The 26,030-nt window shown below is 36.7% G+C and overlaps 1 protein-coding gene across 1 annotated transcript in view; it reads left to right on the forward strand.

Moving 5' to 3' along the window:
• The first annotated feature begins 1,201 nt into the window (after positions 1-1,201).
• Positions 1,202-26,030, forward strand: part of LOC131838338 (ankyrin repeat domain-containing protein 26-like) — an 83,170-nt gene continuing 58,341 nt past the window's right edge. The window contains exons 1-8 of the mRNA XM_059184301.1: positions 1,202-1,232; positions 1,906-1,963; positions 4,527-4,602; positions 10,782-10,905; positions 11,445-11,503; positions 14,955-15,045; positions 22,129-22,211; positions 24,678-24,826. Of these exons, the coding sequence (XP_059040284.1) occupies positions 1,202-1,232; positions 1,906-1,963; positions 4,527-4,602; positions 10,782-10,905; positions 11,445-11,503; positions 14,955-15,045; positions 22,129-22,211; positions 24,678-24,826 (671 nt within the window). The remainder of the gene's footprint in view (positions 1,233-1,905; positions 1,964-4,526; positions 4,603-10,781; positions 10,906-11,444; positions 11,504-14,954; positions 15,046-22,128; positions 22,212-24,677; positions 24,827-26,030) is intronic.

Genomic DNA, 26,030 nt, shown 5'->3' on the forward strand with positions numbered 1-26,030 from the left:
TTTTTTTTTTTTTTTTTTAGACTTTAATTTTTTTTATTTTTTATAAACATATATTTTTATCCCCAGGGGTACAGGTCTGTGAATCACCAGGTTTACACACTTCACAGCACTCACCAAATCACATACCCTCCCCAATGTCCATAATCCCACCGCCTTCTCCCAAACCCCCTCCCCCCGGCAACCCTCAGTTTGTTTTGTGAGATTAAGAGTCACTTATGGTTTGTCTCCCTCCCAATCCCATTAATGTAAAAAAAAACAAAAACAAAAACAAAAACGAGTAGTAGACCCATGATTTGACTGTCAGCCTCCGTGACTCCCACATCGATTCTTTTGTCCCTCAGCAGCACTGGGGTTAAGGTACAGATCCTAGTCAGATCAATTCAGAGAGTCAAATTTAGTTATGTGTTTGCTTATTTAGCGTTTTCCTAAGAGACCAGGTTAGTCCAAGCATTTGTCCTAATATATTTGACAACTAGTGATAACTAGGGGTAATTAGTGCAGCGGCAACTAGTCTCTTGTTTTTAACTGTCAAAGATTTTAGGATGGCTCTCATTACCTATGGCCATAGTACATAGCTTTTATATAAGCAAGACCTAATCAGGCAAGTTCTTAGATATAGAGATGTCTGCTCTCCTTGAGATGAATGATTTTCCAGAAGTGATGTATATGTAATTTAAGTGTAGGCCTTGATACGTTAATTAATTTTATCATCTCTTTAGAGGATATTTCTAAATGAGTCTCTGTTTACTGACTTCCCACTCTAGTTTTTCCTTTAGGCTAGTTCCCTTGATCTTGAAGCTTTTTCTTTTTTTGTAGTTTTTTTTCCTTTTCTCTGTTGACTTTTCTATAATCTTTTCTTGTTGTTTTTCTTTTTTCTTTCTTCTCTGCTTTTCTTGGCATTTCTTTTATTCCATTTTTTCCCTTTCTGCCAGCTAAGTATTCTCTGTTTTTCTGTAGAGAAAATCAAAAGCACATAGAATTTCAGGATTTTAGGACATCTTAGAGATGAACTAATCAAAATACTCTCTGGTACTACAACCTGTGTTTAACATCCTCACCAAGTGATTATTTAAATGGAGAATTTGAAATGCAAAAGAGATTAAAGTAACTTATTTGGATATAAGTGACAGAAATGAGATTTACATTCAGGTTTCCCCTTTTTTTTCTCATCTTAATAGGTGAATGTTTTAATAATAGAAAGATGGGGAGTTGGTCTAGTGAACACAGTGAAGGTGCGTAAGGAAGGAATTGGCAGGAGAGGCCAACTTTCAAGAATAACAACACTGGGTTGGATAGGAATAAGAGTTTTAGAAAAGATGTCAGACTATTTGGGCATATGATAAGTTAGATAAAGATGGATTACAGAAATGAAGGACACACACACATGGGAAGGAATGAAGGACACAGGATATTGGGAGTTGTTTAGAAAAGCATATTAAAATAGAGGGTTCAAGAAAATCATGAGCAATTTTTTTGATGATTTGTTTAATTGAATGAACTAGCATACTTCAGGTTTTCTTTCTTTCTTTTTTTTTTGGTTCTCTTATTTATTTATTTATTTTTAATTTATTTATTATTTCTTTTCAGCATAACAGTATTCATTATTTTTGTACCACACCCAGTGCTCCATGCAATCCGTGCCCTCTATAATACCCACCACTTGTACCCCGACTTCTCACTCCCCGCTGTTGAGAGGTTTTAAAATCATTTGAGCCATGAGGAAGGCTTTTTACAGCATATAGGAATGTGATATCATCTACTTGCAGCCCAATCTTGGCTAAGATCCTCTTGAGTATCTAAGGGGGAATGGAGATTCTGAACCACACAGATATATGGCCCAAGGTAGGGGTCTCCTCACTCCACCTCTTTTTCAAATTCTTTGATGTCTTTCCCATGTACATGTAGGGTTTGGTGGGCTAGGACTGGCTGTCAGATCAGTAACAGAGCTTCATTTTGGTAGTTGGTAACATGTCTACATTGAGATGATTACATGGATGACTTTCAGTTTAGCTTGTCCTCCAGGAGCAGGACATGGCTCCTACTCTTGGCCATTTGAAGGTATGCTTGTTTTGGGAATCTGCTTTCATAGGCTAAAGATTTAAAAGGTTGGAGGGTACGACTGAGCCCTGCAAAAGAGTGATCTAAGAGCTCACAGAAAGAAAATATTAGGTGGTGTATAGGGAAATAGAGGAACAGCTACCAGGACTCTATTTTTATAGCAGTCTCTCTTCTTGGGTATCTCAGTGCTTTGAAGGTTCAGGTAGACCTAAATAAGGCAGGACCTGTGTAGGGAAAAAGTTGGACCTTATACTTTATAACCTCTCTGGGAACAGTATTCCCACTAATAACATAAATTTGTTCTTTAACATGTGTATATTTGTTTGGTTGTTTATTTAAATTGAAGCATAGTTGACACATAATGTGATGTTGTGTTTCAGACAATTTAAGAACTCTGAATGTTACACCATGCCTACCACAAGCATAGCTATCTCTTACTGCATGATGCTATTACAATACCATTGACTGTATTTCCTATGCTGTACCTGTATCCCTGTGACTTACTATAACTGGAATCCTGAACCTCACATTCCCCTTTACCCATTTTGTCCATCCTCCCACCCCCTTCCCTTCTGGTGATACAGAATTCTCTGTATCTCTGGGTCTGTTTCTGTTTACTTTTGCTTTTACTGCTCTTGCTTCAGGAGCAAGTTGGGACTACATCAAAATCAAAAGCTTTTGCACAGTGAAGGAATCAATCCACACAACAAGAAGGCAACCTATGGAATAGGAGCAGATATTTGCAAATGATATAGCCAGTAAAGGGTTAGTATACAAATATAAAAAATTCATAGAACTCAGCACCAAAACACCCAATTTTTAAATTTTTTAACCCAATTTAAAAATTATCAGAATTGAGCACTGGGTGTGCTATAAAAATAATGAATACTGTTATGCTGAAAATAAATAAAAAACTGGGTATTTACCCCAAAGATACAGATGTAGTGAAAAGAAGGGCCATCTGTACCCCAATGTTTATAGCAACAATGGCCACGGTCACCAAACTGTGGAAAGAACCAAATGCCTTCAATGGACGAATGGATAAGGAAGATGTGGTCTATATACACTATGGAGTATTATGCCTCCATCAGAAAAGATGAATACCCAACTTTTGTAACAACATGGATGGGACTGGGAGAGATTATGCTGAGCGAAATCAGTCAAGCAGAGAGAATCAATTATCATATGGTTTTACTTATTTGTGGAGCATAACAAATAGCATGGAGGACATGGGGAGTTAGAGAGGAGAAGGGAGTTGGGGTAAATTGAAGGGGAGGTGAACCATGAGAGACTATGGACTCTGAAAAACAATCTGAATGGTTTGAAGTGGCGGGAGTGGGTTGGAGGTTGGGGTACCAGATGGTGGGTATTAGAGAGGGCATGGATTGCATGAGCACTGGGCATGGTGCAAAGATAATGAATACTGTTATGCTGAAAACAAATTAAAAATAAATTTAAAAAATATATTAAAAATTATAAGAAAGTAGATGTAAAAAAAATTATCATAAGACACGAACAGATATTTTTCCAAAGAAAACATACAGATGACCTACAGACACCTAAGAAGATACTCAGCATCACTCATCATCAGGCAAATGGAAATCAACACTACAATGGTATCTCTGCATACCTGTCAGAACGGTTAAAAGAAAAAAAAGACAAGTAACAATGTCAGCAAGTATATGGAGAAAAAGGAATCCACTTTGATTATTGGTGGGAATGCAAACTAATGCAGCCACTGTGGAAACAGTATGGAGTTTTCCAAAAGTTAAAAATTGAACTACCCTACAATGCAGTAATCACACTATTGGATATTTACTCCCCAAAAGACGAAAACACTAACTCGAAGGGATACATGTACCCCTGTGGTTACAACAGCATTAGTTAATAATAGCCAACCCAAGTGTCCATTGATAGATGAATGGATAAAGAAGAAGTGACATATATATATACAATGGAATATTCAGCCATAGAAAAGAATCAAAATTTGCCATTTGCAGTGAAATGGAGGGAACTAGAGAATATTGTGCTAAGCAGAGTTGTCAGAGAAAAACAAATACTATAAGATTTCACTCGTGTAGAATTTAAGAAACAATAGAAATGAGCAAAGAAAAAAATAAAAAATGAGAGACAGACAACCAAGAAACTGACTCTTAAATATAGAGAACAAGTTGATGGTTACCAGACGGGAGATGGGTGGGGGGACGAGTGAAATAGGAGCTAAGGGTTAAGGAATGCACTTGTTGTGATGAGCACTGGGTGATGGAATTACCAAATCATTATATTGTCTACATGAAACTAATACAGCACTGTGTGTTAATGATACTGGAATTAAAATAAAAAATAACAAAAACAGAGGTCAAAGTTCAATTACATCAAGAAACTTCATTTAATAAGTAGATAGCTGACTTTTAACTCAGTTTTTCTTTTTCATGAACTTGTTTTTGTTGTGTATTTTTGCTCTAAAGTATTTCCATTAAACCTGGTGATGATGATGCTTCATGGCCTGCATCAGGTGTTGAAGACTTAAGTTTGAATACAAAGGTAATGTACTCTCTTGTGAAATTAATTTTCCTGCTCTGAATTTAGTTTTGTGTATTATTTGCTCTTAAAATTTAACAGTGGCCTGCCTATCATCATTTTATGTTTGAAGTGGAAAGTTGGTCAGAACAAACCATTTTATAGAAATATGACAAGTTGAATTTTTTTTTAACTCCGTTAAATAACGAAGGTGGAAAAAATAGGCTGGAAATGTATCATGACAGAAAAATTATATTGGAAAAAGCTTTCCCATGATGGAGGAAATAGGACATTTGGTCATGGATAAGGATTCTTACTGTGAGTTTTAAATTATAGTATCATGACTTTTCTGTCTTTTATTTTCCTTTTTCTTCCTCTCTTTCTTTTCTTCTAACATGACTTTTATAATACTCATGCCTAAATGAAACTTTAGTGGACCAGTTATTTATTGCAAATTGTTTTTTCTTGGATATGTGTCTGTTTTTGTGCCAGTTGCATGTGTTCATCGTCATTAGCCATCAGAGAGATTCAAATCAAAAACACATTGAGATACCACCTTACACAAGTTAGAATGGCCAAAATCAACAAGACAGTAAACAACGGGTGTTGGAAAGGATGTGGAGAAAGGGGAACCCTCTTACACTGTTGGTGGGAATGCAAGTTGGTGCAGCCACTTTGGAAAACAGTGCTACCCTATGACCCTGCAATTGCACTACTGGGTATTTACCCAAAAGATACAAGTATAGTGAAAAGAAGAGCCATCTGTACCCCAACGTTCATAGTAGCAATGGCCACAGTTGACAAACTGTGGAAAGAACCAAGATGCCCTTCAACAGATAAATGGATAAAGAAGATATGGCCCATATATACAATGGGGTATTATGCCTCCATCAGGAAGGATGAATACCCAACTTTTGTATCAACATGGACTGGACTGGCAAAGATTATGCTGAGTGAAATAAGTCAAGCAGAGAGAGTCAATTATCATATGGTTTCACTTACTTGTGGAGCACAAGGAATAACATGAAGGACATTGGGAGATGGAGAGGAGAAGTGGGTTGGGGGAAATAGTAGGGGGAGACAAACCATGAGTGCTGTGGACTCTGAGAAACAAACTGAGGGTTTTGGAGGGGAGGTGGGTGGGGGGTATTGGTTGAGCCTGGTGGTGGGTATTAAGGAGGATATCTTTTCCATGGAGCACTGGGTGTGGTGCATAAACAATGAATTTTGGAACACACACACACAAAATTAAATTTAAAAATTTTTTTGATAAAAATTCCTCAACTTTTTTTCTTTAACCCCATTTGTGTCCCATTAGATATATCCTTCCAATGTATATATTTCTCCTTAGAATTCTTATTACCAATTCTTTCTTCATGTGAAAGCTGATGTATTAGAAACATTTCTTTTACTATTTTTTCTCTTGAGAGATAATTATGGCTTTCAGGTAGCAATAGATGGCCACTAATTGAGCAATTTACTTTATAGCCAAAAAATTAAATTCTTTACTATAGTATTTATAAATAAATAATTGTAGAGTGAGAAAAGTCAGTAGTATTAGGGATATACTCTGAAAAAAAACCTCTGTTTTATATGTATTTAGAATATATATATATAGATTATATGTAATTGGAAAAAATTTTAAGAGACTTCTGTTTATGGTATATCCATAATCACACTTACATATACTGAAAAGTATGTTTTTTCTACATATCATTTTTTAACTTACATTTTTCCTCTTTTTCTTATCTTACACTCATGCTTTATTGATTGGTCATGTCTTATATTTTTCCTTTTTTCTTCCTTTCCCTCCAAAGCTTTTTTTTTTTTTTTTTAATGACTTATTCCTACCCTAATTTTTCCTTGCAGAAAACTTTAGTGTCTATTGTTTCAGTCCATCTCTTTCTATCTCCACTGTCAACATATTTGGTTATGACTTTCTGTTTTGTGTGTGTGGTTTTTGTTCATGAATCATGCCCCACAAGGTATATGATGATTTTTTTTTTCTCTTTTCTGGAAGGAACTAAATTTAAACAATCACTTGTCAAAAAATATTTATTTGATAGAGACTGCACATGCGGGGAGCAGCAGGCAGAGGGAGAAGCAGGCTCCATGCTGAGCAATGAACCCAATGTGGGACTCTATCCTAGAATCCTGAGCCAAAGGCAGATACTTAACCGAATGAGGCACCCAGGTGTCCCTGTCTTTAGCATTTTGGCAAACAGAAGCAACTTAAATTGTTTGCAATTCCAACTAACCTAACTAAGATACTACTAAAAACTAAATTTTAATATTTCCTCCTGTAAGAGATATTCATGCAAATGTAAATCATGCAAATACATTTTAAAAACAATTAAATAGTTAACATTTCTTAATGTTAGTTTTTTTTTTCAATAATAGTTTTAATTACCTAGGAATAAATTTTATTTTAGGTTACTTTGGTAAAGAAAGTATTTAAACATTTTTGAAATTTCAATTCCATTTATTTTACATATACTGTATTATTGGTTTCAGAAGAATTCAGTGACTCATCAGTTGTGTACAACACCCACTGCTCATTAATTCAAGTGCCCTCTTTAATGTCCATCACTCAGTTATTCCATTCCCTCGTAATCCTCCCATTCCCAACCCACCTCCCTCCAGCAACCCTCGGGTTCTCAGAGTCTTCAAGGGGTATGGGGTTATGGACATTGGGGAGGGTATGCGCTTTGGTGAGTGCTGTGAAGTGTGTAAACCTGGTGATTCACAGATCTGTACCCCTGGGGATAAAAATATATGTTCATAAAAAATTAAATTAAAAATTTAAAAAAAAAAGCCCTTTACGGGGATTAACTTAAAAAAAAAAAAAAAAAGGAATGGTGATATAAATGTAAACTTGCAGAGTTGAGAGAGATTAGTATAAAAACACAATAGCAGTTGTGGGGCTATGGGAGAGCAAATATTCTACATCATAAAATATGGTAGAAATTATTTTAAGTGCAAATTAAGAAAATGAAGGCAGGTAATTAAAAAATGCTCAGACTCCTCTGAATGACTTACAGCTTATTTTTATGAAGAAGTGGAAGAAAATTTTATCCTTACCTTTAAGTTGATAAAGTGTGATATTGTATATTTAATTTAGCAAAACCTGTGTTTATAGATAATGCAAAGTGAAATTTATTTTAGGCCTTACTCAGATTAATTATGAACTTTGAGTTTTGGTCATTATATTTCTTGTTTTTTTTTTTAAGATTTTATTTTTATTTTTTCTGTATGTGTAATAGAGAGAGAGAGTATAAGAGGTGGGAGAGGGGCAGAGGAGAAGCAGGCTCCCTACTGAGCAGGGAGCCCAAAGCAGGATTCATCCCTGGGATCATGACCTGAGTTGAAGGCAGATGCTTAACCAACTGAGCCAACCAGGTGCTCTTTCTTGTGATTTAGAATTTATTTGCCATGTGGTATAATCTTGGTAAGTTTTTAGATCTTTTTGAGAATAAAGAGAGGAGATAAGTAAACACTTTATGTAGTCTTTTCATTACTTAAAACTGAAATTTCTGACTATGTAAGTGAGGTTCTTAATCTTTATCCATTAAATAAAATAAATTTTAAGCTGAAACAATCTTAAAGAAAAAATATAAAATTTTGTTTCTTTTTTTAAAGAGTCTATTTATTTATTTGAGAGACAGAGATCACAAGTAGTATATAATTGAAATATTGGATCCCATGGGTTTTTTCCTCCCTGCTTTTATTTATTATTTTTTTTAATATTTTTTATTTTTTATAAACATATATTTTTATCCCCAGGGGTACAGGTCTGTGAATCACCAGGTTTACACACTTCACAGCAGTCACCAAAGCACATACCCTCCCTAATGTCCATAATCCCACCCCCTTCTCCCAAACCCCCTCCCCCCAGCAACCCTCAGTTTGTTTTGTGAGATTAAGAGTCACTTATGTTTTGTCTCCCTCCCAATCCCATCTTGTTTCATCGATTCTTCTTGTACCCACTTAAGCCCCCATGTTGCATCACCAATTCCTCATATCAGGGAGATCATATGATAGTTGCCTGCTTTTATTTTTATTCTGAAAATTTCAAGAGTTCTGTGTAGGTTTATATTATTTAATTATATCAGATTAGTATATTTTAGTATATCTATATTTAGTATATATATTTATCTTTTCTTTTTTAGATTTTTATGCTTTTATTTGACAGAGAGGCAGGAGGCAGAGAGGCAGGCAGAGGGAGAGGGGGAAAGCAGGCTGCCTGCTGAGCAGACAGCCCCATGTGGAGCTCGATCCCAGGACCCTGAGATTATGACCTGAGCTGAAGGCAGAGGCTCAACCCACAGAGCCACGCAGGCACCCAATATTTATCTTTTAACATTATGAGTAATGTCATTTTTCCTACTCCAAATGTATTTGTCTAGAACTTTCTTCGTATGTCTTCTGGGTGCTTCAGGATGTCTGGTGGCTCAGTCAGTTAAGCTTCTATCTTTGGTTCAGGTCATGATCCCAGGGTGCTGGGATTGAGTCCTGCATTGGGCTTCTTGTTCAGTGGGGAGCCTGCTTCTCCTTCTGCCTGCCCCTCCCTCTACTTGTACTCTCTGTCTCTGACAAATAAATAAATAAAATCTTTAAAAAAAAAGTCTCCTGGGTGCTTCAAATTTGGTATGTCCCAGGTTGAAGACATTGTTTCTGACCCTTTCTTCTTCCCTGACTTTTTGTAATCTGCTCTGTCATTTGTTTTCCCCATCCTAGTAGATAGCACCACTGAAACACTGAAGTAGAAAAATCCTGGACTCCAAACTTCCCTGAAATTACTACATCCAGGGGCACTTCGGTGGCTTGCTCAGTTAAGCATCTGACTGTTGGTGTTGCTCAGGTCATGATCTCAGGGTCCTGGTATGAAGGCCCTGATCGGGCCCCATACTGAGTAGGGAGTCTACTTGAGGATTCTCTCTCTTCCTCTCCCTCTGCCCCTCCACCTGCATACACACCCTCCCCTTCTAAATAGAAATAAATTAAATCTTTTAGAAAAAAATCATCACATCTCTACCTCTGAAATAATACATTATATGTTAATTAATTGAATTTAATTAGAAAAAGGGGCACCTGAGTGGCTCAGTCGGTTAAGCATCTGCCTTCAGCTCAGAACATGATCCCAGGGTTCTGGGCTTGAGTCCCTCGTTGGGCTCCTTGCTCAGCGAGGAGTCTGCTGATTTCTCTGCCTGCCGCTCTTCTTGCTTGTGCTCTCTCCCTCTCTGACAAATACATATCAAACCTTTAAAAAATATTTAAATAAAATCACCACATTTAGTCACTCTCTGCATTCATTATTTTGTACCTGCTTCCCATTTTCATATCTTACTATAATTCCCTCTCTCACCTATAATTTTGAAATCCTCTTCTGGCTTGGGCTCCTTTTTCTTTCTTTCTTTTATTTATTTATTTGACAGGCAGATCACAAGTAGGCAGAGATGCAGACAGAGAGAGAGGAGGGAGCAGGCTCCCCGATGAGCAGAGAGCCTGATTGGGGCTTGATCTCAGGACCCCAGGATCATGACCTGAGCCGAAGGCAGAGGCTTTAACACATTGAGCCACCCAGGTGTCCTTTGGGTTCCTTTATGTTCATCTCTACATTGCTGTCAGAGTGACCTTTCTAGAATATATTTCTGGTGATGTAACTCCTCTGCTTCTTTAGTGGCTATCCATTACCTGAAGGAGAAAGTTCATATTCCTGCATGACACTTGCCTTTTTGGTTTCAGTCCTGATTTTCCAATTCCATCTCTCTATCCCACACCCCAAAATCGTGTTCCAGTTTTGCCACCTTCTGTAGCTCTCGTCACTTACTGTGTTATTCCATACGTCGTCCTTTTGCTCATTCTACCTTTTCTAGAATGCCCTTTGCACCGTCTTTGTGTAGTCTCTCTCTCAAAATACAGCCCAACTTCGCAGCATTTCCTGAGCTTCCCATATACAACTGTTTTCCCCTTTGTGCCTTCACTGTGCTTTATTCACTTCACCTGTCAAACTAGTAAATGATACTCTTCTGTTCTTGTTTTTGTCCATCTCTACCCCTACTAGTATATATGGCAGTCTCTTTTCTCCAAAGATAGTGCCTATGACTTGACAGAAGCCTTTGTCTTTCTGAGTGAGTGGGTGAGCACGTGAATTGATGTGATGTTTTCTGAAGTTGGGTTTTTGTTTTTTGTTGTTTTTATAGGAAGGAGAGGAGAGGCCAGCAACTGGAACAAAGGACGATCGTATCACTGAAAGTGTTCCACAAGCGCAAACAATTAATGACTGTTTGACTTCTGCTGACAGGGCAGATAAAAATGATAGACGTGGTAAGTTAGTGAACATCCATACATTTTTTTCTAGGCTTAAATGCTAGTATAGAAAATATCACAGTATGTAGATCCAGTTATGTTACCCATTTCTTTAAGTTATTTTTCTTATTCTTTTTGCTGTCTTTCTTTTTCTTTTTAATTTTTTATTTTTTATAAACATATATTTTTATCCCCAGGGGTACAGGTCTGTGAATCACCAGGTTTACACACTTCACAGCACTCACCAAATCACATACCCTCCCCAATGTCCATAATCCCACCCCCTTCTCCCAAACCCCTTCCCCCCGGCAACCCTCAGTTTGTTTTGTGAGATTAAGAGTCACTTATGGTTTGTCTCCCTCCCAATGCTGTCTTTCTTTTTAAGTATCCCGACTGCTACCAGCTTTTTCTTCCTGAAAATACTTCAACCCTCTGAAAATCTGTACTGCTTTTACTTTTATTTTATTGAAGTAATCATGAAGGGGGATAGGCTTGTATACACATTTAAAATACATAATGCATGTTCTCATTAATGTATCTGTGACTGTATTTTATAGTTACACTGTCAGCATTAGCATTCACAGAACAAACTGAGGAATCACCTTGGGATTCTGAGGTACCGTTTTATTATTATTTTAAAATCAAAGCATGGAATGATGTTAAAATGTAAAAGGGATGCTTAGACGTTACTCTCTCATCTCTGCATTTGCCCATAAAAACTATTTCCTTATACTTTTTACCTGTAATTGATAAAATATTTATGTGCTAAATATAATAATCCAGCATAATACAGTTCTATTATTTTACAAACTTAACCTAATGAAAGCTGTGTAGTAGTATTGCAGAAAACGGAGGCTTAGACGTGATAAGGAATTAGCTTGTATTTTGAAATTAAGTTATCTGAATAACCAAAGAATTACTCCAGGCCAGCTTATGGCCAGATATATGATTCTGTGGTGTATATGGATGTGCAAAACCCCTAATGAGATCTAGAAAGAGTTTGGATTTTTAGTTTTTTACAACTTGGAACTTGAAAAGATAATGCCTGGGACTTGAAAGTCTATCTATCTATCTATCTATCTATCTATCTATCTATCTATATGCATGTATGATATGCATATGTATATGTATATTTTTTTAAATATGTAGTTTATTTAAGTATTTGAGAGAGAGAGTGAGTGAGTGGGAGGGAGAGGGAGAATCTGAAGCAGACTCCAGTCTGAGCACAGAGCTCAACTGAGCCATCGGGGGGCGCTGAAACTATTTTATTTGGATTGTTAAGTAAATTTACAAGGAGCATTGGGATTATAATAAATATTACAATAATATAATGGTATTAGTGGTATTATTGGTTTAGTGGTGTTTTGTTTATTTATTTTTTAGAAGATTTTATTTATTTATTCGAGAGAGAGAGAAAGGGATCATGAGTGGGGGGAGGAGCAGAGGGCAAGGGAGAAGCAGGCTCCCTGCTGTCATGTGGGGCTAAATCCCAGAAATGCCCAGGCATTGCTGGTCTAGTGGTGTTTTCAATAAGTAACAACTATTTTGGATAGTTAAAATAGTATGCCTTGAGTATCTTTGTGGCAACCATACTTGTAGAAGCATGAGTGTAAAGAAATGATGACCTTTTCTAAGGTGATGGGCTATGGAAGGAGGTAAAAAGGGCCTGATCTCTTAGCACAGGTAGGTGCTACACAGTGCTTCAAGCACCGTGTTTGAAGTCAAAAGATACAGTGGCACCCAGGTTCTGTCACTTGGTAGCTGTGGGATCCCAGAAAAACTTGTTTAACCTGTTTGAAGGTCACAGACCTCATTCATAAAAATGGTTCTAATACCTACCTCTCAGGTATGTGTAAAGAACAAATGTGAAAACACTTTGTAAACTGTTAAGGGCACTATAGAAATACCAGACAAAAATGATCACAGCAGTATTTAGTGATTTACTAAATATCGAGGACACTTTTTTGAAATGTGAAGATTTCTGAAGGACAATAAAATAAATGGCAGTAGTGTCAAGAAAAGAAGGGCAAAGTTAGAATGGGCAGGTGGATTTCTAATTTGGGCTATGTTAAATTTCAATGACATTGCATAAGTATACAGTTGACCCTTGAACAAGATGGGTTTGAATTGCTTGTCCACTTACACTCAGACTTTTTTTTGATACAGTACAGTACTGTTAATGTATCTTCTCTTCCTTATGATTTTCTTAATAACCTTTTCTTTAGTTTATATTGTAGGAATACTGTATATAATATATAGGACATACAAAATGTGTTAATTGACTTTACGTTATTGGTAAGTTCATCATTAGGTTATAATTTACTTTGACCTTCTGTGCTCAGTTTACAGAGTCAATGGTCAAATGAGGATTAAGAAGTAGATTAGATCTAGAGATCTAATGATCTCTATTCTAGAGATAAAAGGTCTTCTTTCAATATTTTGGTTTTTAATATACACTTTTGCTGTTTTTAAGTCTAACTGCTTTTGAAGTAGGAAGTTCAATAGGATTTTAGTAAAGTTTTGGGGTAATCCAAAGTTATATGTGGAGTTTGGACTGCACGGCTATCAATGCCCTTAACCCTTGCATTGTGCAAGGATCGATACCTAGTATAGTGACTTGGTACTTGAGACCTTCTCAGTGAGATTGTTATTGTTTTTTAGAGAGAGAGAGAGAGAGAGAGAGAGAGCATGTGAGGGGGATGTGGAGGGGCAGAAGAAGAGGGACAGAAAGATTCCCAAGTAGGCTTCATGCTCACCATGAAGCCCAACATGAGGCTTAATCTCCCAACCCTGAGATCATGAACTGAACTGAAATCAACAGTCAGTTGCTTGACTGACTGATCCATATAGATTCCCCCTCAGTGAGATTATTTTAAGTGTTTTGACCTTAAATACATTTATTATTGAATACCAGCTATGTACCAGGCTGTACAAGTTGAGGGGTTAGGCTGTAGTGGTTGAAGCAGAAAAATGAGGAAACAACAACGCACTGTAAGTCACTGTTAGTGGTTCATATAAAGAAAATGGAAATGTTAGGTTAGGGAATTGTGGGGGAGTTTGCAGTTAGAATGGGGATGAGAACACGTATGGAATTTTGTTGGTCAGAAACAATCTCTTTGAGTGTGGCAAGAACTGCCAAGTAAAGGATGAGAAGGACCAGTTGTATGAAGGTCTTGGAGACCTTCTAGAAATTCTAGACAGACAGAACCGTGGATCACACGGTTCATCATTTCACTCTAATGTCTTGGAATGCCCAGGAAGCAGGAAGATCCACCCCATTGTCATAACCATTGGTATTATTGTTGTTTGTATAAATGAAAATGGGTATACTAAAATAAGTGCCTGGTACCTTTTAGGTAATTAATAAATAAATGTTCTTATTATTCCCTTATGAAAGCTTATTTTACTTTTTGGAGAGTTTCATACCTATATATAAAACTTTTTGCTATTATTTAAACATAATTTCAAGAAAACTTTTTCTTCCTACTTTGCCATTGCCTTTAACCATTATCCTGTCAATAAAGTTTCCAAGCCTTTGTTTATCCAAATGAAGCAGCAGTTACCAAACTGTACTCTTTATACTCAACATGATCTACTCCAAGGTTTCTTATGTCAAGTGTCCTATTTTAACATGGAAAAAAGTTCTGCTGTTAGGAGAAGTTTAAATTTGTAGCAAATATACTTATTAAAGAATTTATTTAATACATATTTTTAATATCCTTTTATTTTGGTGGGGAATGCAAAGGAGAGTTAGGTGTTTTGTTAGTTCCTGTGGAAATGTACATATAAGTACATATAAGTACATATTTACTCTGGCATTTGATGTTCAGTTTACAGCCATTGGCCAAATGAAGATTAAACATTATATTTAATTTAGAAAGCATATATGAGTTTTTCAAATGTTTGCTTTTCTTATTTGTGAGTCTGATTACTATTACTTATTTTCAAATGTATATGCTTTTCTTATTTGTGAGTCTGATTGCTATTAAAGTAGGAAATTCAGATATTTTCTTAGGAAAGGATTAGGTAATCTTTATGCAACTCATTTTTGTTGTTCATTTTAACAGAGTAATTCTGAGAGTCTTCCAGAAACATACGTTGTTCATTTACCTGTAAATGAACAGAAAGGGGCAAGTACATTAAAACAACAAGTAGAAGGTAAGACTTGTATTTTATTAAAAAGTCATTTGATAAAATACTGATGTAAAATGGGAACACTGATATAATTAAATATCCAAAGAAAGTCACCTATTGAATTAGAGATAAAGAGGAGAAAGATTGAAAAGGAGATAAGTTGAAGTCTTATCAGGTGTCAGTGTCAGTAACAGATGAAATTGAGGGTGCCACAAAGGAGATTAATTAGTAGCTCCATTTCAAGATACTCTAAGACCAAAGGAACGTCAGGAAATAAGTGGAAAGGATAAAAAGAGTGACTGATGTGGAAAGAACCAAGATGCCCTTCAACGGATGAATGGATAAGGAAGATGTGGTCCATATACACTATGGAGTATTATGCCTCCATCAGAAAGGACGAATACCCAACTTTTGTAGCAACATGGACGGGACTGGAAAAGATTATGCTGAGTGAAGTCAAGCAGAGTCAGTCAATTATCTCATGGTTTCACTTATTGCGGAGCATAAAAATAGCATGGAGGACATGGGAGATAGAGAGGAGAAGGGAGTTGGGGGAAATTGGAAGGGGATGTGAACCATGAGAGCCTATGGACACTGAAAAATAATCTGAGGGTTTTGAAGGGGCGGGGAGTGGGAGGTTGGGGTACCAGGTGGTGGGTATTATAGAGGGCATGGATTGCATGGAGCACTGAGTGTGGTGCAAAAATAATGAATACTGTAATGATGAAAATAAATAAAAAATAAATTTTTAAAAAAGAAAGTCAAGAATACAGGGAGTAAATGAAGGACAATAAGCAGCTCTTAAAGTGGAAGGTGGTAAAGTAAAACAATTCTTTATTTTTTATTTTCTTTTTAATATTTTTTATTTTTTTATTTACATATAATGTGTTCTTAGCTGCAGGGGTACAGGTCTGTGAATCTCCAGGTTTACACACTGCACAGCATTGACCATAGCACATACCCTCCCCAATGCCCATAACCCCACCAAAATAATTCTTTTAAATGAGGAGCAGACTATAGGAATTGCAAGAATAATATCAGGTGAGCTTCCAGTACCAAAACCTGTTAGAGTAGGATACCAAAATTTTCCTGCTCTTACTTCTTTCCTCATGGTTGGGAAGACATTCAGGTCTTCCCTGGTTGATGATGCAGAGCTATGTGTGTATCTTAATGGCATAAAAATTGTGGTACTTCATAAATAGTATCATTGAGTGCAAAGAAAGAGTATTGGAAGGAAGAAGGGAGGAGGGTCAGTTCAGGAGAAATCAAGGAAACTTTAGCCATGATAAAAAGTCCATTAGATAGCTTATGGCTTTTAAGACATTTCTACTTTCGAAGAATTGATAGTGATGCACATAAGGCTTGTTTCTAGAAGGTGAAGTTAAGGTAAAGGAATGTGGTAGCAGACACAGTATGGACTAGAATTTCTCCAACTTTAGTAATCAGAGACCTTACTAAAAATGCAGATTGTGAGCAGCAGGTCTGGGATTCTGCTTCTGACCTCTCAGGTGATGCCAATGTCTGTGGTCCCTGTGTCATGTGCTCTGTAGCAAGGGGTTTCTGTAGAGATATCTGGAAGGGCCAGTGGATAGTTCAGGACACCATGGGATCAAGAAGTATTATTTTGTTTTTATTTGTGAGCATGTTTTTAGCTAGAGGGAAGCAAGGAGATGCAGAAAGAGAGATTATAGATGTGAGATACTAGTGCTAAATAAAGAGGAAAGAAATGGTGAAGATGAACCCTAGTAAAATGGGTGTAAAAGCAGAACAATCAAGACCATAGATCCAGAAATAATTCTGTTTTAAGGATTTCTTTCTTTATTTATTTTAGGGAGAGAGAATGAGAGAGACAGTGAGTGATTAGGGGGATGGGCAAAGGGAGAGGGAGAGAGCTGCCTCAAACAGGTTCACTTCTGAGACTAGAGCCCGATGCGGGGCTCATTCCCAAGACAGTGCCATCATGACTTGAGCCGAAATCAACAGTTGGATGGCAAATCCGCTGCCACCCAGGCACCCCCAGAATTACTTTTGGAGAAGAGGGACAGTGACAGGAATGATGGAAAAAGGAAGGGCACATTAGCTGGGAAATTTTGGAGTTGAGGAGGAAACTCCAGAGAATTCACTTGAGCCGGCTTGAGGGTATTTGCTCTAAACAGATTAAATCACAGAAGCTCTACAGAGAATACTGAAAGCAGATGGAGTGCTAGACATGGGGTAAATCATAGCCACGTATTCATCCTCCTCAGTTCTACTGGACATCAAAGATATATGTTAGATTGATATTCATTATTTAAATGAGATACAGAAGCTATAGGTTTTTATTTTTTTAACATAGGTAATTTATTGATATTATTGCTGATTGAAAACCCCTGCAAAAACTGACATTATCTGTTCATATCTTCTGCCCATTTTTTTATATGATTGTCTGTTTGTGTGTGTTGAGTTTGAGGAGTTTTTATAGATCCTGGATATCAACCTTTTGTCTGTACTGTCATTTGCAAATATCTTCTTCCATTCTGTGGGTTGCCTCTCTGTTTTGCTGAATGTTTCCTTTGCTGTGCAGAAGCTTTTGATCTTGACGAAGTCCCCAAAGTTCATTTTCACTTTTATTTCCTTTGCCTTTGGAGACATATCTTGAAAGAAATTGCTGTGGCTGATATTGAAGAGGTTACTGCCTATGTTCTCCTCTAGGATTCTGATGGATTCCTGTCTCACGTTGAGGTCTTTTATGCATTTTGAGTTTACCTTTGTGTACGGTGTAAGAGAATGGTCAAGTTTCATTATTCTACATATAGCTGTCCAGTTTTCCCAGCACCTTTTATTGAAGAGACTGTCTTTTTATCAATGTATATTTTTACCTTTTTTGTGGAAGATTATTTGACCATAGAGTTGAGGGTCCATATCAGGGCTCTCTACTCTGTTCCACTGGTCTATGTGTCTGTTATTATGCCAGTACCATGCTGTAATATAAAAAAATGGGCAGAAAATATGACCAGACCCTTCTCCAATGAAGACATACAAATGGTTATCAGACACATGAAAAAATGTTCATCATCACAGGCCATCAGGGAGTTTCAAATTAAAACCATATCGAGATACCAACTTACACCAGTTAGAATTGCCAAAATTAGCAAGACTAGAAGCAACATGTGTTGTAGAGGATGTGGAGAAAGGGGAACCCTCTTACACTGTTGGTGGGAATGCAAGTTGGTGCAGCCACTTTGGAGAACATTGTGGAGATTCCTCAAGAAATTAAAAATAGAGCTTCCCTATGACCTTTCAATTGCACTCCTGGGTATTTACCCCATAGATACAGATGTAGTGAAAAGAAGGGCCATCTATACCCCAGTGTTTATAGAAGCAATGGCCACGGTCACCAAACTGTTGAAAGAACCAAGATGCCCTTCAACAGATGAATGGATAAAGAAGATGTGGTCCATATACACTATGGAGCATTATGCCTCCATCAGAAAGGATGAATACCCACCTTTTGTAGCAACATGGATGGGACTGGAAGAGATTCTGCTGAGTGAAATAAGTCAAGCAGAGAGAGTCAATTATCGTATGGTTTCACTTAGTTGTGAAGCATAACAAATATCATGGAGGACAAGGGGAGATGAAGTGGAGAAGGGAGATGAGGGAAATTGAAAGGGGAGGTGAACCGTGAGAGACGATGCAAAACAACCTTCTGAAAAACAGTCTGAGGGTTTTGAAGGCGTAGGGGGTGGGAGGTTGGGGGAACCAGGTGGTGGGTATTATAGAGGGCACGGATTGCATGGAGCACTGGGTGTGGTGCAAAAACAATGAATACTGTTACTCTGAAAAGAAATAAAAAATTAAGAAAAAAACCCTGACATTGTCTACCAAATTAAACTACTTTTGGAAACAAAAGTACTTATAGGGTTGGTTCCCTACATGCTAAAATTGCTAGTATCAGTAACTATGACACTGATTCTGAAATACAAAAGATTTTCAGTGCCTAAGTATTCTGTGGCAATTAAATAGCATTCTTCCATTTTGATAGTCATATTTCCATATTGAAAGCTTATTGTACATTGTTTCGTAGATGTGTTTTATATATCTTCTTGCGTGAGTGGATCAAGAAACTTTAAGATGGGGACACCTGGGTGGCTCAGTGGGTTAAAGGCTCTGCCTTCAGCTCGGGTCATGGTCTCAGGGTCCTGAGTTTGAGCCCCGTATCTGGCTCTCTGCTCCGCAGGGAGCCTGATTCCACCTCTCTCTCCGCCTGCCTCTCTGGAGGAGACCAGCTTCCAAGCCTGGAGGCAGATGTGAGACTCTATCCAGGGACCTTTCAATCATGATGGGAGCTGAAATCAAGAGCCGGATGTGCAATCCAAGGCTCCGTTCATGTGTCCCCAGAAATTACTTTTTTTTCTTTTTTTTCAGTAATTACTTTTGAGGAAGGGGACAGTGATGGGAACAAGGGGAAAAAGAACGGCTCGTTAGCTGAGAATTTTGGAGTTGAGCAGGAAACTCCAGAGAATTCACTTAAGATGGTTTGAGGGTATATGCACTAGAACAGATTTAATCACAGCAGCGCCACAAAGAATACTGAAGGCAGATGGAGTGCTATACATGGGGTAAACCATAGCCACATATTCATCCTCCTCAGGTCTATTGGACATCAAAGATACAGGTTATATTGGTATTTATTATTCAAATGAGATACGGAAGCTATGGCATTTTTTGGTAAAGATATTTAATTTTTTGATTTGATAGCTGTTTCCAAAAACCCTTAAAAGATCGATATGATCTCCCAAATCAAACTCCTCTTGGAAATTATAGAATTACAGGATTGGTTCCCTACATGTTAAAATTTTTATTATCAGTAAGTGTGACACTAATTCTGAAATACATATTTTTTAAATTTTAATAAATAGAATCTTTTAAAAAAAAAGAATTAGGAGAAAATAATTTCTTTTAGGCTTTTTTTTAGCATTTACTTTAGAGTGGGTGGCAGGATTATATTTAGATGCTTGTGCCCAGCTGGGAATACTAGGTAGAGGTCTAAAGATTGCTTATTGAAAACAAAGTTTCTTAGCCTTATTTTTATAGCTTTAAATTCACAAGTATTGGTCAAATTATATTCAATGTAACTAGAAAAAGCAGCTTCCCAAGCCAAATATTAGAATATTTCCTATATTCTCTATGACTTTATTTTAGCGTTGGCTTTCCCAGCCATAATGGGAATCACTGAGAATTTACTATATAGTACCGTCTTCTCAATTATGTACACATTGTCTATCTCCTTGTTTTATTATTTTTATTTTTTCTTAGAGAGCAAGAAAGTGGGGAGGGAGGGAGGGAAGGCAGGAGAGGGAGGGAGAGAACCCTAAGCAGCAGGCTTCACGCTTAGCATGGGGTCTGATGTGGGGCTCCATCTCATGACCATGAGATCATGACCTGAGCTGACATCCAGAGTCAGACACTTAACTCACTGACCCACCCAGATTCCCCTTTATTATTATCATTATTATTATTGTTATTATTACTTAATGATTTTATTTATTTGAGAGAGATTGAGAGAAAAAGTGGGAGGAGGGGCAGAGGGAGAAACAGACTACCCACTGACCTGGGAGCCCGATGCAGGACTCCATCCCAGGACCCAGTCATGACCTGAGCTGAAAGCAGCCGTTTAACTGACTGAGCCACCCAGGCGCCCCCCTTCATTAATTTTGATGAATAGGTGGAATATTGGTTTTCAGGAGTACTATATCATTTAAAAATAATATTCTCCTGATACTCAGTCTATTGATTAACCATTTCTAATTTGTGCTCTACTTAATGTACCAGTTAACTCAGGGCCTTTCATCAGTCATATGATCAGATTGGTACTAATAAATTGTACAGTACTTTTTTCACCCCTGTAGTTTTATGTTCTTTCTTTCCTTGTAGAACTAACGCTATATTTTCAAAAGATTTTCAATTAATCTCCTAGAGTAGTGAATACAGACAATAAATTCAAAGTTATTTACCTATACAAGTGATTTGCTCCTGTTACTTCCTCATGAGCTTGGTGGATCCAAGAAGCAGGACTTTTAAAACAAAGCACCGGGCGCCTGGGTGGCTCAGTGGGTTAAGCCGCTGCCTTCGGCTCAGGTCATGATCTCAGGGTCCTGGGATCGAGTCCCACATCGGGCTCTCTGCTCAGCAGGGGGCCTGCTTCCCTTCCTCTCTCCTACTGTGATCTCTCTCTGTCAAATAAATAAATAAAATCTTTAAAAAAAATAAAAATAATAAAAATAAATAAAACAAAGCACCTACAGGTTCCTGTAACACAGGAAGATATGGAACAGAAAAATTATAAAATAAATACATGCAACTTAAAACAGTTCATGTAGAATAATTCCCACTTGATTCCTTTTGTAAAGTAATGAGCAGAGTTGGTTGCTAAGGACCCAAGATTGTGTGTTTATTCATTTGGTATAGATTTATTCTGTACTGGCCCTGATAATTTTATATCCTCAATATTTCTAGAACGAGTCTGTCAGTTCAGGTGTGCTTCATCTTTATTTTGCATCAGTGCCTTCTCATTCATCTCCCATCTTATATTAAAATGCCCCTCAAATTCATCCCTCCCCACAGCATTGAGAGTGACCTGCCTCAAATGCAAATATTACTGTGAACCATTGCTGAAAATATGTTTGTGTCCAGGTATCTTAAAATTACATATAAAGCTTTCATAATTTTGAGTTGTGCTAAACTCTCCAACCCTTTCTACTGTCTGCCCTTTTCTCTGCCATTCTGAACTGCTGGTGATGTCTTACTCTTTGATTCCTGTATTTTAGATATTTACCCTGTTGTGTGCTTCTCTCCCTTGTCTTATTACTGGCTTTTATACTCCCCCCATTTTCCGCCTTCTAGCCCCTTTGAGATGTTTGTATGCCTTTAACCTAGTGACATTTAGTATTTCCCAAATGGTTTCCTGAAATTTTTGTTAATTAAAAGTATTTCTTAAATTAAATTTTCATCTAAAGATTAAGTTTAATTTAAACTCTTAATTGATAAGATATTGTTTTCTATCTTTATGAAGGTTATAGCTTTTATCTAACCATTCTAATTTGTCCATTTTACTAAAATATATAGATTTTTCTGGAGAACTAGACTTAGAAATGACAACAGAAAAAGAGGAAGAAAGTTGTAATGAAAGTGAAAATAAACACCTGCAGGTATATACAAATTTAAATTTAAATTTCCAATTTTATATTGTTTTCCCTGCTTTAAGAACGTAACATAGTTCAATTGAAATTATCTTCTGAACAGAGCGTATTGAAGTTGATAGATTATAATTTAATATTTAGTTTTTATAAACTTTTACAAGTTACCAAATTTAAAATATTGTTAGAATTTATAGTCGCTTATAGTTAAACTTTATCCTTGCAATTGGACCGAAAAAAAATCCTGAATATTATTTGCTTCTTCCATTTTTGTAAGTTTTTACATGCTAAAAAGGTAACATCAAATACTGAACCATATGTTTAAGTAGTTGAAATTATGAGCAGTATAACAATGATGACTACTGACTTAGACTCATGTAGAAGGAGTGGTTCTTGGTGGTTCTTAATGTGCAGTTCTCAGTGGTTCAAAATGTGCAGTTCTGTATTGCCTGTCACTAATGCCAAGATTAAAGATTTATTTTGCCTTGTGATCTCTGTGTAGTTGACTTCAGAGAGTAGGGTCATAAAATCAACACAATTGCCTATTGTAGAATCACACCTTCCAGGATGGGACCTTTGTAGTTGGGTAATAAACAGGCACATTTTCAGTTATTTCATTTCAGTATAGGGAATCTGTAAATATTATTAACATTTTTTCTTACCTACTCTCAGAGGACATTACAATAGCTGCATACAGGCAGATAATTTATAGTGATGTATAATACTATCATAGTATATAATTTGAATTAAAATTTAGGAATTTATTTTTCTTTTCTGATTGATGTTTATTGATTTCAGTTCCTAATAATAAGTTTGCCTATTCTCTAGTTATTAATCTTTAAAAAACATCATCAAATGCACTATTGGGGCTCACTGTTTAAGGTATGGTAAGATAAAATGTTTTTAAGTTTGTAACATTGAAAATCATGTAATTCATTTTTTGGTAGATGTAACATGTGATGAATTGTTTAGCTTAAAAAACTGACAAAATTAAGTTTATGGATTTGTGTTTTTCTTCTATTTCAGGCTAGGGCAACTTATTTTTCGCTTCTTAGTTACAATCCAGTGACTTGGGAGCATCTTAACATAGATTAAGGAATTTAACAGTTAAATTTTAATTATTTTCTAATTTTTCCTTTGTCCATACTCGATTACTTAAGGATAAAGTTATTTTATAAACATGTATGCTAACAGAAGGGACATCTGAAAATCAAATACAGCACTTTCACTTTCCATTTTTGTATCTGTCAAAAATGGCCCAAGAACCAGGAATGAAGAAGGAATGTGATAGAGAGGATGATATATTTTTATATTCAGAACATCCCTCTGTTCAAAATTGTGAGGACATGTGGACCAAACAAGACAACTTAGAGTGGAAAAATAAGTTAAAACTCATCACCAGAGAGTTAAAGCAGAAGTTTGGTGAAATTTGTGAAAAACAAAAACAAAAACAAAAACAACATTACTGCTTATCCTAAGGAAGAATCCCTACATGGTCCCTTTACAGAAGGAGCAAACTTAACGGAATAACCTTCTAATTTGACAAATGATAGATTTGATTGCGAGAAAAAAGATGCATTTGCAGTGCCTGTCTTTGTCACACTTCGGGCATCACCTGAACAGAAAGAGTCTAGACTCGAAAATGTCGTTCTTTCTCATTCATCCTCGGATTGTAGTTGCCGGTCATCTTCTGATCTTTCCTTAAGTGAAAATAAATCAGACTCTGAAAATGATAACAAATCAGACTCTGAGCATATTTTTAACAAAAATGAGTTTTGATAGTGACAGAGAATATAAAAAAGTAAGGAACCCACGGGTTACATTTGAAATGAAAGAAGACCAAGAGTTTGACATGCAAATGGCAAAAAAGTATAAATCAAACTAGTTATTTTAAAGATTTTATTTATTTGTCGGAGAGAGACTGAGAGATAGAGAGAGCAAGACAGCATGTTCACACAAGCAGGGGGAAGTACTGGCAGAAGAAGGAGGCCTGAACTCTGTCCCAGGACTCTGGGATCATGACCTGAGCCCAAGGCAGATACTTAACCAACGAGGTACCTATGCGTCCCAATTCCTCTCTTTTTATTGAAACAGAAATGAAGCAGAATTTATAAATATTGCAGTTACTTGTAATGATAAACATAAAATATTTTTATCAATTAAAATTATGACAAACTAAGAGTCAAATGATATAATTAATGAAAAAAGTTCTGGGATGCCTGGGTGGCTCAGTAAGTTAAGAGTCTACTTTTGGCTTGGGTCATGATCCCAGGATCCTGGGATGGGGTCCTGCATTAGGCTCCCTGCTCAGTAGGGAGCCTGCTTCTCCCACTGCTGGCACCTCCTCCTCCTTGTGCTCTCTCTCACTCTGATGAATAAATAAATGAAATCTTTAAAACATGTATAATTGATAAAAAAAAGTTCATTTTAATGAATAAACTAGTAACAATTATCCTTCGTATCAAACTTCTGTTAAAGGTTGAAGAAATGGAGAAGCACCAAAATGATGAAACGGCAGTATTAGAAAGCATATATTCTGCTGCTGCTGCTGGACTAATGCATCCAATAGGGAGTGGAAAAACTGATAACAACCTATGTCCTATTACGGAAAATGAAGAATCTCATGGGTAAGCCTATAGCAATATTTAAATAGTAGGTAATTATTATTTTCCTATAAAACAAATTCTAGTTGGAGCTAACATTCATGATTAACAAATTTTATATTTTTTAGTAAGACTATTTCATCTTGGGTACTAATCAGAAAAATTTAAATACTGAGATACCATTTTTTGCAATCATAATGATAAATATTTTATTAAGAAATTAACAGCAAATGTGAAGAAAAGGGCATTCTTATACACTGTTGTTAAATAAAATTGGTAAACCTTTTCTGAAGAGTTTAAATTAGCCCTCAGGGAGATTCAAATTAAAACCACATTGAGATATCACCTTACACCAGTTAGAATGGCCCAAATTATCAAAACAGGAAACAACATGTGTTGGCGAGGATGTGGAGAAAGGGGAACCCTCTTCCACTGTTGGGAATGCAAGTTGGTGCAGCCTCTTTGGAGAACAGTGTGGAGATTCCTCAAGAAATTAAAAATAGAGCTTTCCTATTACCCTGCAATTGCACTCCTGGGTATTTACCCCAAGGGTACAGATGTCGTGAAAAGAATGGCCATCTGTACCCCAATGTTTATAGCAGCAATGGCCATGGTCGCCAAACTATGGAAAGAATCAAGATGCCCTTCAACAGACGAATGGATAAGGAAGATGTGATCCATATACACTATGGAGTATTATGCCTCCATCAGAAAGGATGAATACCCAACTTTTGTAGCAACATGGGCGGGACTGGAAGAGATTATGCTGAGTGAAATAAGTCAAGCAGAGAGAGTCAATTATCATATGGTTTCACTTATTTGTGGAGCATAACAAATATCATGGAGGACAAGGGGTGTTAGAGAGGAGAAGGGAGTTGGGTAAATTGGAAGGGGAGGTGAATCATGAGAGTCTATGGACTCTGAAAAACAATCTGAGGGGTTTGAAGTGGCGGGGGTGTGGGAGGTTGGGGTACCAGGTGGCAGGTATTATAGAGGGCACGGATTGCATGGAGCACTGGGTGTGGTGAAAAAATAATGAATACTGTTTTTCTGAAAATAAATAAATTGAAAAAATTAAAAATAAAAGTTTTAAATATTCTGACCCCTTATCCCAAGAACTTCATTGCCAGGACTAGATCCTACGGGAAAATGTGACTTGTGTAAACACACATACACACACACACACACACACACACACACACATTAAAAGGACATTTATTATACATTT

Source organism: Mustela lutreola, chromosome 8 (assembly GCF_030435805.1).
Source record: "Mustela lutreola isolate mMusLut2 chromosome 8, mMusLut2.pri, whole genome shotgun sequence".
NCBI classification, from domain to species: Eukaryota; Metazoa; Chordata; class Mammalia; order Carnivora; family Mustelidae; genus Mustela; species Mustela lutreola.